The sequence below is a fragment of the Scardinius erythrophthalmus genome (assembly GCF_964197995.2).
Source record: "Scardinius erythrophthalmus genome assembly, chromosome: 21".
Classification (NCBI taxonomy): Eukaryota; Metazoa; Chordata; class Actinopteri; order Cypriniformes; family Leuciscidae; genus Scardinius; species Scardinius erythrophthalmus.
In genome coordinates this window covers 5,516,967-5,532,952 of record NC_138241.1, presented here as the reverse complement: position 1 = coordinate 5,532,952, position 15,986 = coordinate 5,516,967, and the positions used below count along the sequence as shown (strand labels likewise).

At 39.3% G+C, this 15,986-nt stretch overlaps 1 protein-coding gene across 3 annotated transcripts in view; it reads left to right on the top strand.

Moving 5' to 3' along the window:
• Positions 1-15,986, top strand: part of prkn (parkin RBR E3 ubiquitin protein ligase) — a 206,021-nt gene that overhangs the window by 176,104 nt on the left and 13,931 nt on the right. For all 3 annotated transcript variants that reach the window (XM_081350922.1, XM_081350924.1, XM_081350923.1), the window contains exon 8: positions 14,701-14,762. In XM_081350922.1, the coding sequence (XP_081207048.1) occupies positions 14,701-14,762 (62 nt within the window). The remainder of the gene's footprint in view (positions 1-14,700; positions 14,763-15,986) is intronic.

The window sequence follows — 15,986 nt, the reverse complement described above, 5'->3', positions numbered from 1 at the left end:
CTGTTATTTTTGGACATCAATAAGCCGTGACTGCAGAGAGATTTGATTGGAGAACAGGAGAAGGCGTTTGACTGTCATTTCTTATGCATGCTCTTTATTGGAAATGTCATGGGTTCACAGGGCGGTGGGGGGAGGGGTATTGATTATCTACATAATTAAGTATTCAACTACTTGGCTTTTGATTGGACTTTCAAATGCTAATTCTGGCCTCTTGTCTCAGAAAGCAGAACAATCAGAGCTTGATTTGTTGGGATAAGGTGATGTTAATGGAGTATGGCAGAGTTGCAAGGGTGTGACCTCTTGCATTTTAGCCAGTTTCCAAAAATGAGAGCAAGAGAGGAGGGGTAATGCAACAAAGGGCTGTCAGATGTGAGGTGTCAGACACACATGAGCTTGGCCCCTGCACCAGGCTATCAAAGGTTATGAGGCTGCAGGCCAGAGATGATAGAGACTAGTTTATGAGCCTTTGTCAGGGGTCCCAGTGTTCTCTTGTGAGTGTAAAATCTGCAGCGAAGAGCTCAATGGGCCACATCTTGATAAGAGAAGTGATGCAAAAACCTGCTGGCTTAATTTGTTGATATTAAAATGTTTTCTATTCACTGGTTTTGAAGGGGTGTTACGATATGTAAAGGTCTAGAGATGGAACGCAACTTTCAGATACCACACTTGTGCTGGTAGATTGGGGACAGCAGAAAGAACCATCAATAGAATACACCAAGTGTTGGAAACGTGATAATTTATTACAAAAAGCCAAAGCCACTAGATACAGTGAGTGAGCTATGTACAATGTATATGAAAACACACAGAAGGAAAAAGAACATACAAATAATTATAGGGAAAAGGTACTTAAGTGGCGCCAAATTAAAGAACCAAATATAACAAAATAATTCCCTTAAACTATCCCCCACAACCTCTAACCCATACCTGTCAACACTCCCGTTTTTCCCGGGTTTCTCCCGTTTTGTAGCCCTATCTCCCGGACCCCTCTCGGTTTGTTATTTCTCCCGGGAAACTCCTTTCTGAATAATCGGACCAATATGTTTGTCTAATAATGACCAGTTGCCAGATCTTGTATTAAATGCATTATATTCACACAATCCACACACCATATACAATTTCAACCCGTTTGTGGCAACCTATGGCAACTTATAACCCAGTTGCGCAGTCACGGAAAGTTTAACCCAAAAGCGAGCCGATAGACATGGCAGGTGAAGGCGGTGTCCCCGCAAAGAAACCAAAGTACAGTTGTATCTGGAAATAAAGCAAAATAACTGCGAAAAATGAGAATTAGTCCTCAGATGTCATGTCTTTATTTTATTTCTAAATATCTAGCATTAATTCGATCTCAAACAGTTTCATTAAAAGTAGTTATTACTCTACCACCTGCGTGACATCATTAACCAACGTGGTTGAGCGACAAATTTGCGACAGTACGGTTTTTGGGAAACAGTCGTGACTAGCTAGTTGATGCCTTTAACGAAGTATCGTACTACTGTAGTTAAGCAGCGAGTTACGTCGTTGTTCGGGAAACACACCCCTGGAAGGTTACACAGCAATGTCACCCTGACGTCATTAATATTCATGAGTGAAGTCATCATTGTGTCACTGCATCACACAGCCCACCTCCATCAGCACCTGTTTTTTTCCGAATCAGATATGAAAAACACTTCTTTATGGGTCTGTAAAACTCAGCCCTTCCCATTCATTATTTTTATATCTAAGCTAATGTTATTTTTGATCGCTGTCCTCAAGGCAAGCTTAACCAAGAAAAGCTTCTTACAGTTCAAAGTAGGAACAATAGATCGCATTTAAGATCGTTATCACACGGGGAGTAATGCAAGCCAGAATTTGTCTCTCTTCGTCCCTGAAATGAAAAGGTCTGTGTGCCTCTGGTCATTTCTGCTCAGCTGTAGCACATTTAGCTCATAGACAGACTCAACGGTCATGAGTAAGTCTTGATGGTGATATAAGAGGTGGATCACTGTGAATCCAGACTTCTTCAGTCCCGTCTCACATGTGGCACTGTGGCGTCATCATTACTTCTGCTCACTCTTCAGAGTCGAGGCAGATTATCATGCATTCAGAACAACTCGCATAATGAGAGGTCGTGCTGGTGAATTCACTATTTATGTAACATCATTTACTCACCTTCATGTCATTCCAATCACTTATGACTTGCTTTCTTTTGTTTAATACAAAATGAGACGTTTTGAAGAATTTCTGTGCTTATGAAAGCATACAATGAACATCCATCAACTATCAAACTCCAAAAAGAACAAACACTGTAAAAGCTTTGTGTGGTAAACCTGTCCCATCCGTCATTTGATTTTTAAGGAATGTATGTGAAATAATTTGTACTGTTATTTTTCATAAATGTAAAATAAAACTTGTTTTCTTAAAAATTTCACGAACTTGCATTAACTAACAATGCATTAAATGAACAATGAACAATACATTTGTAAAAGTATTCATTAATATTTGTTAATGCTAGCTAATAAAAATACAACTCTTTATTATGAATTCATGTTAGCTCAGGTCCATTAAATAAGATTAACAGAGACAACTATTAATTTTAATAATGTATTAGTATAAATAGAATTTAACATGAACTAAGATTAATAAACAATTTAGAAGTATTTTTCATTGTTAGTTCATGTTACCATATGTGTTTAACTATAAAAAATGTAATCTTATTGTAAAGTGTTAACCAAAATAATTATTAAATAATAAATCCATGAATTATTATTTAAACAGTCATAATAATTACTACAACATTCGCTAATCGCTCATATTAATGTATAGAAATAGAGGGCCCTATCTTGCACCCAGCGCAATTGACTTTCTACACCGACGCATGTATCATTCCTATTTTGACTTTTCCCTCCATAGGGGAGAGGGGAGAGGGGAGGGGGGAGGGGGGTTAAGGGGGGAGGGGGGGAGGGGGGGAGGGGGGGGGGGGGCAGTGCAGCGAAAAGAGGAGGCGCAAACGTTCCCTGGTGCTATTTTGCAGGTTTAGAAAACAATTTCGCCACTGACCAGGAAAAGCCTAAAGTCAGTGGCGTTGCGCATGTTATTTATATGCTATTTTGAGGGCGCATGCTTGGCCATAATGTAGCGTGTGCACAACGTGCATGCACTTTGATTCTCTCATCGACACAGAAGCAGCAGTTTTCATTTTTGCAAATCATAGGCTACATTATTACAAGGAAAAATATTAACACACGAGGGAAATCATTGTAGTGTCCATGAAGATGTGAAAAAATAGGCATAAATCTAGCTTACACATTTACCCAAATTATCATACGCCTGTTTAACCGAAGTTAATTTGGGTGTGTTTCTCCCATCCCCAATGTCACTTCTCTGTGTTTTACGGCCCTGTCGAGACATCGGTCTCCTCGGCTGTGAGCCGCTCCTGGTGTGTGTCTGGCAAATCCGCCATTATAATAGCAATCCGCCATGGAACAAGCGCGTCTGCTCTTAAAGGGAATGCGAGATGTCGCTCTGATTGGTTTATTTCACGTTACGCCCAAACCACACCTATGAATAATGAAGCTACTTCAGACCAACCCATTTTAGATTTGCGTCGGGCGCAAGAGTCATTTATCCCTCCGGTATAATAGCAACAGCGCCCAGGACCCGCCCACAAAGTTACTTGCGTTTCGTGTTTGATACTTGCGTTTCAGATCGTTAAAATAGGGCCCAGAGTGTATATAGTGTAAAAAGTAGCCACAATGTCATAATGACTAATAAATTGTAAATAATTTTGTATAATTTCTAATTGTGAATTGATATTAAACAATTGATACCCATATGACAGCTTTGTGTGGTAAACAGGCTAAAATGTAAAGTCTATGTGAAATGCCATTCGCAACTCATTGACTGAATCCATCATGAAAAGATTGGATTGTAAAAAAGTGGCCATTACATACCAGAATTATTACATTAAAGGTACCGTATGTAGGATTGTGGACTAAACTGGTACTGCAATCACTTTAAAAATACTGTAGAGCCGTGTATCCCCTCCCCCTCCCCCCTGACTCGAGGTTGCCAGATAAGCTGCAGGATTCAGCAGAAACGTATGCTGCTTCAATGAGCTTCCAATGGCAAGTGACGACGAGACGTACACAGTAAGTTTTTTTTCTGTTAATTGTGTTTATGCTTTATGAGAGATATTTTGATGAGTAATTACTTATTTAAAAAATGTACTAATTGTTGAGGTGCTGGGGCCATAATAGCTGAAGAGATGAGCGTTTTTGATTTGATATTTAATTTGATTTGATTTCTTTATTTTGAACATATAAATACAATTACAATTCAAAAAAAAATCTGAGGAAAAAAAAGGATAATAGTAAAACAAAACAAAAAACATATAGACTTAAACAACAAAATAATACTTCCTTATTTTTCAGTACGAAAAAAAAAACCCTCGATTTACAAGTGCTAAAGTTTTTGTCATAAGTAGGCTAAAAACAAAATAAACATTTGCCACAGAAATTATAACACGGGACAAATTCAATATCACCAATGGCTATCACAGGGTTGTTTTCAGTCCCATCAGAAAATATTGTTAGAGTAACTAAATTACATTAGCAATGGTCATACAGGTCAACTTGCAGCATGTGTAACTTAGTCCACGATATACTGTACGTGAAGAACGAATGACGAAAATTTTTTTCTGAGGTAAAGTTAGGCTTGTCTCAATTACGTTTCAAATTGCCATAATGGGCGTGCTAATGTTTTCATCAGCGTCTCAGCATAATGACAGAGAAACGGGCTCCTATAATGCATTGCAAATGCATACGTCCATGTGAGCTAACGTTACGTTGCTTGAACATGCATAACTTTGTTCGACTTCGACTTTCATGAATATATGAAATGTCCATTGACATCCAGTACAAGTTAGCCAAGCATAGATGAATCTTACCTGTCCTGGAGAAAATTAGCAACGTTGGCGTCTGTGTTCAAATTCTTCTCCGTTTTCAGCCGCCTCCATCTTTCAAAAGCATCTCCTATACAAATTCTGGTTTTATTTCGGACTTTGTCACAACGAATTTCTGAATTATAACGAGGTCTTTTTGATTTAGTAACGTTAGACATTTTTATCCGACTAGAGTTAGGGTAGGTTAGGTTAGAGCAAAGCTGGCAACCCGGATCCCGAAACACTACTGACTTCGTGATTGGTAGATAGGTGGAGGGAGGCGCTCAGGCCAAAACACAAAATGACAACATCAACATCAGTTGAGGGCTGCAAGTCCACTTTTTAAATGACAATATCCTAGCCATACTACTGTTGTCAGTGATATAAGTATTTGAAATGAACATGATTTCTTAATGTCTAGTGACACATCAGGGCAATTTTATGATTAATTGAAATAGATTTCTTACATACAGCTCCTTTAATAGTTCACTCAAAAGTGAAAATTCTGTCATCATTTTTTGAATCCAAAACTGATTACTTTCTTTCTTCTGTAGAACGTAAAAGAAGATATGTTGAGAATCAGTGTTTTGTCCATGTAAAATTCAGTGGCCTCCAACGTTGTTTGGCTCCCAACGTTCAAAATATCTTCTTTTGTTCTTCGCAGCAGAAAGTCATTTAGCGTTTGGAATGGCAGTAAGGTGAGTAAATGATAACAGAATTGATTTTTGGTTGGATTATTCCTTATATCCCATAGCAAGTTTTTGATATTGATTACATATTACAACGACAAAAGATTGTTTTTCTTTGGAGTAATGTTCACTGATCAATAGTGTGGAATAAGATGCGCATTAAACAAGGGAAAGGGTCAGTACAGGTTTCATGTTGAATTTAAATCTTTTCTTCCATTAAATCTCTCAGATCTCATTTGCATATTCACATGTAGATGCATCGCAGTACACTCACATAAAGCAATATACTGTATACTATATAGCAGATCTCAACTTGAGTGTTTATATTGTCGCAAAATGCAAATCTAACTTTATCCGTATCTCTAATCAGCTAAATGACTATAAGGCATGAATATATTAAGATAGCCTATTTTAAGCATTAGCATCATGGTTTTCTGTAAAGCTGCTTTGAAACAGTGTGCATTGTGAAAAGCGCTATACAAATAAAAATTGACTTGACTGTCAAAAACACAAATTCGAACATGACTCAGAGTTCACGATTTCTCCTGTTGTGTTCCGTGGAAGAAAGAAAGTCAGATGGGTTTAGAACGACTTCAGGATGAGTAAATAATTGTAAAAAAAATAGTTTTGCATGAGCTGGCCTTTTAATATGCAGTAAAAGGTAAGCCCATGGTCACGTTGGGAACATCCATTGGCTCATTATCTCCTGTGGAGGGGAGTGTTATTGTACTTGTAACACAAGCTTTTATCAGCATTGCAGTGTGCTAGAAGCATAAGATCCACATTAAGTAGCTAACTAACCCCTGCGGTTGGATTAAATTTAGAGTTGCCGTGGACCCGCTGGTTTCATTTCCTAAAACATTTCTTGAGCGTGACTCAAACAGCTGTGCCAGTCAGCAGGAGGCACTATACATTAAGACGCCTCCCTGCTGGCAAACTGCGAATAGTAATTAAGCTATGAAAGTCGCTAAATGAGGCTTTAACAGTTGTGCCAGGCTTATGATTCCGTCTTTGTAACTCTGTGTGTGCGCGTCAAACATCTTTCGGTACAGATCAAAAAGAAGGGTGGGAGTTAAACTTTGATCTTCCTGCTTTTGTTTGCATCTTTTGATCCCTCCCGAATGGTCTCGTACACAGAAGAAACTGTTTGAGCTCTGAGGATTTGAAGTGCTCTATAGTTCGTCTAGTCAAATTGTCCTGACACCGCACGTTTACACGCCGAACAAAAGATGTCTGTTTTGAGGCAAAGGCAGTCATTAGCGTGTGTCTGTATTGATTTCATTATGTTGTAATACATTTTCTTTTGCAAGCAAAATTGAATTGTACAGCACAGCACAGCACAACTGATCAATTGAATTGCACAGGAGACTAAACAGATATTGACCAGCCAGACATGAGATGTAAAGGCTTTTTTTGCTGTTTCTTTAGCAGCCATTTTATCATAGTTGTGCCTGGCAGATGGCGGATCCTCCAGCATGACAAAATAAAAATCAATGGAAGTTTCTTTGTTTCGCTGTGTGACTTTTCCCCTCATTGCAGTATATCACTTCAACTTTCATTTGCCATTTCAGGTTTTATTGTGCTGCATGATTCTAAGTTGACCATGTCAAATGAACGGCAGTGTATTAACATCTCCATATAGCTGCCTTTACCAGATGCTGCTTCTCAGAGCCTCTTCTTTTCTGATACGCTAACTTGCCTTGCAGGACTATCAGACACCTTTTGTTTTTTGTGACATTATGCAATGGCACTTCATGAATCCTCAAGTATAATGATACCCTTGCAAGGAACCACTTTTTCAAAATATAAAGGCAGCTAATACAGGATATTTGAATGTATACAGATTAGGGCTGTAACGGAACACAGAAGTCACGGTTCGGGACAGATCTCGGATTTGTATGGAGTGAATTTAGTCTCAATAATATTTCACGCAAAAGACATGATGCACACATGCATAGTCAATATCACATGCACAAAACCTAATTCATGTGCACAAATATTTTTTTTTACTATAATTAATATTTAATTAATGATAATTAATAATTGAATTTAATGTTTAAAATGTACGAGTTTATCGTTAAATCTGAATGTGTAAATCATCCATCGTGTGTGAATCGCCTTGGATTTGTGTGTGTGTGTGTGTGTGTGTGTGTGTGTGTGTGTGTGTGTGTGTGGACATGTTTTTCTACACCGGTGGGGACTTGTGTGTGTGTGTATTTTTGAGATTTTCCTGGAGGCACTCATCTCCCAGTCGTCAGTCGTACTCTTTAACCAATCAGATTTAAGCTTATCAATCGACCAGTCATAATCGCGTGAGGGCGTGCCTACCTGGATGTTACATCATCACCTTATGACCCCAGTTCAAGTCATGGCTGAGCTATGTGCAGTTAAACGGTTCATTTCTGTGTGTTTTCTGAAGTTGAAGAAGTTTCTACGATATTTTGCGCCAGTTTTTCCAGGAAGTGACGATTTTGTTCTTTTCAACACATGATGGAAACGCTGCTTTATACGCAAATGTTTTATGCGATATTCCAATTTTGCGCATGAGTTAAATATGATTACTGTTGATCGATGTAATGCGTCCTTTTTGAATTAAAGTTTTAAAAATAAAATTGTACTGACACCAACTTTTGACCGGTAGTGTATATTAAATGGAAAAGAGCAGTTAGACTCGTTGATAATAACTCCTTATGTGTTCCACCTGCATGTGGCCTCTTTATTGTATAGATAATGTGGGTATGGGATTCAAACTGTGTGAGAGTATTTCTAGCTGATGTGCGCTAACAGCTGTGCCACAGCTCTGACCTTAGGTAACTCCACAGGAGATATGCTAGTCAAACTGGTCTCTTTCCATATGTCTCTCTGTCTGTGTGTGTGTGTCCTGAAAAGTTCACCTCTCAGTATGCTACACTCCTTCATTGCCATGGTAACAACATGTCATCCCTCTGTATTCTTTATCTTTAATTATTTTTAGACAAATGTGAGCCTTTTTTCCCTTTTATAATTCTAATATTTGCTGGCAGCCTGCGAGTCCCCCAGCGGGTCCAGTGCGATTAGTGCGCTCGCCCCCATTTGCATGAGAAAAGTGAGCCGGCATTTGCGCTAGCAGCCCTGGAGGAGGATTAGCAACATTAGCATTCTGCAGTCCACTGGACGGTGTGCGCGTTCGAGACTTCAACTCTGCTACAGGTTTCTACTGTGTGACCTTTAGAACTTTGTCCATTTTGTTGTTGTGGAAATTTCAGTGTAATATGTGGCTTCTATCCCATCGCACTGGAGACACATTAGAAATGAAGGTGTAAATGCAATTTGGCCGTAAACATCCAGATACTGTCTGGGTAGGAAATGTATGTTGTAACAGGGGAATGTTTTTAGGGAAACCAGCGAATGTCTTACTTATAGGCTGCATCCGAAAGCTGAAAAATGCTGCCTTCAGAGGATGCTTTCCAAAGTTAGAAAGGCATCAAGGTGTAGAGGACATTGGCCAATAAGATCTGTGTGTTTAAACCTCACTCCCTTGATCTCAAGAGGCGCTCTAGCAACTGACGTTAGAGGCTGGAGTCTTTAGCCTCCTTGTTAGCGCTCCCAACCTCCCATGCAGAAGTTCGAATACCGCTCGGAGCAGATCGAGTAGGACCGGTTACGTTTTGTGCCTTGACCCGGATGAGAGTGAGGTTTAGGGGGGTGATTGTAACGGACGTAGGCCAAAAAGAGCTGTGCGGGTAAACCTCTGATCTCAAGAGGTGCTTTAGCAACTGATGCTAGAGTAGTGTACTTCGGTACCAAGTTGGTACTGAAATTGTAAAATTGTGACGCTTTGAGCGCTGTTGAGCGGAATCGTAAACACCTCTGATTGGCCATTGTGTTCACGCGCTCATCGGATATGTTTCAATGATCAAGTATATCTGTATAAGCGCTCTGGGAAGAGTGTCATTGGTGTATATTTACAACATGTTTTTGAAGCGCTGATCATTTTAGCCAATCACAGTCATATTTGATGAACGCGTGAACACAATTGGCAATCAGAGGTGTTTGTGATTCCGCTCAAAGCATCACATTTTTTAAATTTCAGTCCCGACTTGGTACACAAGTTGGTACTTATGACAACACTACGTTAGCTGCGGTCTTTAGCGTCCTTGTTAGCGCTTCTACCTCCCATGCTGCAGACCCCGGTTCAAGTCTTGCTAGGAGCTGGTCAAGTAGGACCGGTTACAAAGGCACATTCAAATCCAATATTGGCTTCACTTCCTGTCTCCGGAGATTCCTTCATCTGATGGATGTTTGATGGCAACATAGATGTAACCTTCGCTGCCTTTGATATCCCACAATGCTGTGCGTTCCATTCCGCGACAGTTGAGCTAAAAAAAAAATGCCATTTGAAAGTTGCAGTTAATCAGTTTGTGAGTAAATTGATGTCCACCACTTTTGATGTCATTTCTAGCAACAAATTGGTATTGTAGTAATTTAATATTCGCTTAGTTTTCACCAAAGCTTGCTTTATTTTATTGTAGATCATTAAACCGTTACGCTGCCTCAGAGGTCTGTCAGAAATCAGTTTCTTTTCACCTTTGTGCACAAACGCTGTCTGCCCAATCATTCCCTGATTAGGCAGCGAGGCAACAAGTCACTGCCTAAGCTTTTGGATGCTGCCATAGTTGTGTCTGCACTTTTTTAAAAGGGAAAGAACACAATTTAAGACAATTTTAAAGGGTCAGTTCACCCAGTACTGAAAATTTTGTTATCATTTAATCATGTCGTTCCAATCCCATAAGACTTTTGTTCATCTTTGAAACACACACAATGTTGATATTTTAATTAAACCTGAGAGATTTCTGTCCCACCATGGAAAGTCTATTCCACTAAAAGGCTGTTACACACCAAACCGATATCAAAAGAACTCGCAGCGACCAAAGCGACTGTTTTGTCACCTCACATCGTCTGCGTCCGGGCTGAAGACCGCAACCAATGGCCAATTAGCATGTACATTTAGCGCCTGCATGAGAAGAAATAACTGTCTGTACCAGTAGGTGGCTGTAGTCTGTATTTATAAATCAAAAAGGGAAGCCGGTGTTGCTACCTCCCATTAAAACAGTAGGTAGCACAATTCAATAGCGAAAAATGCTACCTATGGATTGTGTTACAAGCATCATATTCGTGTGGTTTGAGGCTTTATTAACATCCATTACCCTTAAAACAATGCAAATGCAGTGTTGGTAGCACAATCTGATGGGTAGCATTATTCGTCAGAACCAGGCATGAAGAGTGCAGATATACAAACCGCAAACAAAACAATGCTTGCTTACCATTTTGAATATTAATCAGGTATATGATTCATATTTGAATATGAATCACATATTCGTTTATTGTAATGCTCATGTAACATGAAAATGTAAAATTGGAAGAGCCTGCTCTGTGTGCACTTTTTGGCGTTTGCTCACTTTCTTCACTTTCACTATTCTTTTCATGCACTGGTTTGCTAATCTAAACAGCCAATCAGAGTGATCCGTCTCACCGACTGCCCGACTCCAATGCAACATGCTCATTTGGCCAAAAACTTCAGATTGGGTCAGACAAGTGAACAATACAGAACACAACGCAAAAGCTAAGATGACATCCTTGTTTCCTTCAGCGCCCTGGAGACCCCCGTCATGTTTAGGTGAACTAGCCATTTAAAGGCATTTTCACACCTATGGATCGTTTGTTTTGTTCCGAAACAGAGACTTAATTTGTTACAATTATGTATTTTCTTCTTGGTTTGGTTAGCTTTCACAAGGCAACATTTCAAACCGTACCAAAATGAGTTTATGCAAGTCACATGCGCGTAAAACTGTCCTCTTAGTTGTCAGAGTTTCCTCTGCGTCATCCATCAAGATGATTGACAAGTTCACTCCATGAGCTCATTGTGGCTTATTTATAACTGTCAACAGATACACACGCAAACACTACATGAATATGGCTGTCATTCCCGCTTTATTATATAACATATGTAATGCAGGAAGCAAGGCTTTGTCGGGACAGCATTCTTGCAATGGACAAAGATATTTTAAGATTTTTTCAACTGCAATAACTAATGTGCTCACTCACAGAATCAGACACTGCTGATTTTTATATAACACATTTGTCGTTATGAATTATGATGCCACTTGGTTCATTGGTCCGTTGGGTCAGATTGATTTCTCAGCTCAATCGAATCGCCCCAAAGTTCATCTGCAATCGGGCCGAGACCATCTCGTCCTGGCGATCTCGGCGCCATTGGTTTGGTGTGGATCTGAGAGCAATTGCCGTGTTCATATATGCCTAAATGAACCGAACTAAGCGAGAAAACACACCAGGTTGCGAAACAAACGCTCCAAACGAGCCAGGTATGAAATCACCCTAAGATCAACAATTTAAAGCCTTTGAAAAGTAAATAACTGATTAAGATTAAAATTGATGTTCAGGGTTTAAATTGACTGTCTTTTGAGGCTGTGAAGATGTTACTTAGTGGCCACAAATGAACCCCGACAGCTTGCATATTTTCTCTATCTATTCGCACAAAAGCAAATCGGTGGGGAGCAGATCGTCTGTGATGATGGGAAATTCCTTCTGGCCGTTTTGATAAGCGTGTGTTTTGTACTGTTTGCACTCAGATGCTATCAGCCTTTAAATCTACATTCATCTTTTTAAAGATCACTCCATTTCACTCTTTGTAATTTAAAGTTCCACTCCGCTTAGGTGTACGGAGAAGTCCAAGGATGTGTGTGTGTGTGTGTGTGTGTGTGTGCCATCACATGCAGATTAGAGTAGTCATTAGTCTCCGAAGAGATAATTGGTGTGTAGCAAGAATCTTTGGTCCAAAGCAAAACGTTTCCCTACAAAAGGGACCAGATCATTACACCATGGTTGTTAGAGGAGAGGATTGGACTGCCACTTTGGGGTCAGACCCCTGCCTAAGCTCACACACATTCATCTTCACTCATTTGCCGTCCATAATTATCCTGTGTGGATTTAACCGCGAGCTTTTTTCTGCGGGCCAGGAAAACGAAGGACCTCTTTGGCTCTGTTCCCCATTAAGGTGCTTCTCCTCTCCTCCTGGAGATTAGGTGGCTCGAATGAAAGGCGTCTCCTCTCAGAGCGTGACCCTGAGGTGGATGTTGGGTGCGTATCAGCATTGCAAGTGCTGGGCGTCCTGAAGAGCACCGCTCATTAGCGTTCGTGTGCGCCCGAGTTCGGGATATTGAGCGTAATGTATGTTAATACATGCACTTGTCAATTCTCGTTGCATTTTGATAAGGAATGTCCTGCTGAAATGACCAGCATATACTGTTGTGTTTTGGATGGTGGCGTGCCAAACAGGCTTCATGGCTAGCTTGACGCGCAAGACTTCAAAGTAGCGAGACCAGAAAGCTCATAGGTCAACCAGATTCACCAGCTATGTTTTGCTATGGGTCAGTGATAAATAAGTGGCTAAGATGAGGAAGAAAATCTTAGTTTAGAACAAATTAAAACTTATGTTGGATTTATATTGTCACGTTTGTGGCTGTAGGAACAAAAAGAGTCTTAATGAAATAAACAAGGCGATCGCAGGAGAATAAATAACACTAACATGTTAACTAAGGGGCTGTTTTACACCGTTTTCAACTAAAAACGTATGAAACTTTTAATGTGTTTTGGCCGTTCGTTTACACGACAACAGTGTGTTCGGTGCCTGAAAACGCAAACTTTTGAAAACGGTTTTCAAAGTGTACGTTTTTGAAAACAGTCTCCATGTAAACAACAAAAACGTGAATCTCTAAAGACGATGACGTCATGCACATGCGTATTACGTGTTACAATCTATAGTGTTTCATCGCCATCTACTGGTCTGGCAGCAGAATACAGCGTTGTTAGTCGTTTTCACTGATCCGTGTGAATGGGGATCGTTTTAACAATGGTGTCGTGTGTACAAGGAAACTCAAAGGAAAAACTTCTTGTTTTAAGCATATTTGTCGTGCAAACGCACCCATAGATGATACCAGAAACCGAAAAGAAAGAACTCAAGGCTTAAACAAAACGAGGAGAACTGAAACAGGTGTGTGGAAACTAATTAACAGCCAGAGTAACTAACTAGGAACTCAGGCAAACCGAAACAGAGCAAACAGAGTGAAAACAGAGCATAACAGAATCAGCCTGTTCTCATCCCAAGGCGTCATATACTGACGCTTTTGACATTTCGTCTACATCGAACGCACATGGCACCCTTTAGCGTCAATATGAGACGCAGATAGAAATGGGCCAGAAGGCGCCTCCTAGCGATCTAACCCTAACCCTACCCCAGACCTAAACCTACCCATAACCGAACAAAGCTCTGTGCGTGTCATATTGACACTATGTCAAAAATGTTAAAAGCGTCAGTATATGACGCCCCAGGATGAGAATGCGTTGACAGAATATACACGTTACACATGATTCTGAAAACTTTTATACCATTTTCAACAAAAGTTTAATGACTCAAAGAATGGCATGTGGTATAACCATCCATTAAAACGTATGTACATATTTACTTTACACCTTGAATACAAATTATTTTGTAAAAATTAAAATATATATTTTTGGTACAAATGTGTTTTTACAACTCTAATTAATTATTAATTCACAAATGACATTAATTTGGTATCATAAAGCATTTTGTGAAATAACCTTACCTTGGAAGTGAATGTTAAATTCATTAAAAATGTATCATCAGATATTTGAAAAGACTGAGTTGACCCTGACTTTTTGTTAATGCGGCATTTTTCTTCATTATAATAACATGAAAATGGTTATTAGAGTAAACATTTAAGAATGAAAATTCGCTCATAATTTAATAATTCTCTTGAGTCCTTCCAAAGCTGTATGACTTTATTTCTTCTGTGCAACACAAAAAGAAGATATTCTAAAAAAATAAAATAAAATTGTCCACACAATCAAAACTGTTTTCTTTTATGTTCCACAGAAGAAATAAACGTATTTAGCTTTGGAATAACATAAGGGTGAGTAAATGATGATAGATGTTTTTAGTTTTGTGCAAACTCTCTGCTGTACACATCCGTTTCAGCCCATGCTAATGTCCCTGTTTTCTTTCTGTGTCTCCAGCCGGCTGTCCTGATTCACTCATTAGAGAGGTTCATCATTTCCGAGTCCTGGGAGATGAGCAGGTAGGTTTGGTCTCATGCACACACACACACACACACACACCTTCTCAGCAACCTTCCCTGTCCTGATCACGGCTCATGTGAAATCCACGCTCATCCTGGTCATCAGAAGGTCACATGCGAGAGGCTCGTAATTGGCTGTTCGCAACAAGACCTCACCACCGCACCGTCTCACCAAACGTCCTCGCGGTGCGAAACCGTTTTCCTCCCTCCTCCCTCCATCTTCACCAAGTGTTTGTCTTTGAAGTTTTCACGCCAATCGGAGCGGTTGTGTGTCACCTCTGCAGAGCTCCATTAGGGATGTTTCTGCAGTCGCTTCAGAACATGTTGTTCTCTCCTGACATCTGTGCGCATCTTGTTCATCTTACTCTCTCCTGTCCTGTTGGGACGCTCGGCTTGCGGGCCAGATGTCCAAACCAAATTTATGCCAGATGAACACTGGGTTGTTTTTATACCAATACTTTTACCATCCCAATTTAGTTTCAGGGATCATAAAATAATAATAATTTAATCAACAGCTTGTTAAAGCCTACTGTGTCATATTTGATACACACTAAAGCCGCTAAATGATAATCAATAACTCAACATAATCAAATCTTTGCTGAAAAACCTGTTGTACACAATCTACTACATGCATCCGGTTATACTTTTAGCAAGTAAAAACATCCACCTTCAGGTTGAGGTTTGCGTATCTTTTTTGTTAGAATAACTTTTATATTGTTAGCCATATTTCAAGATGAACACTTCCTGGACTGAAACAACTTTTACTTGTTTACTTGATTATCCATACATATTTTTTTTTTTTAAAATAACGTTATAATATGAGTATCGAAAATGATCCATCAGGCTTTTGAGGAAGGTTTAAATGTTCATCTCTCAATCATTATTGTATTGATTGCATTATATGTTTTGCCCCCACAATAAAAACTACAGAGCTTTGATCTAAACATAAAACTAATCATTTAAATATCAACTTACTAAGACATTATTAAAAGATATAAAGTATATGCATTTTATGCAAGTATTCTGCTGGACTGTTAAATATGATTACAAGCAATCACAATTTCATTTGACTTTTTTTCCATACAAATTGCATATTTTTGCTCAGTTTGGGTTTCTAAATTAAATGTAGGTGTTTTTTTGTGTGTTTTATTTTTTATTTTTTCAAAGCCTGATGTATGAAATATGATACTCAACAAAAACACAAATGCAAACTTTTTTTTTTTT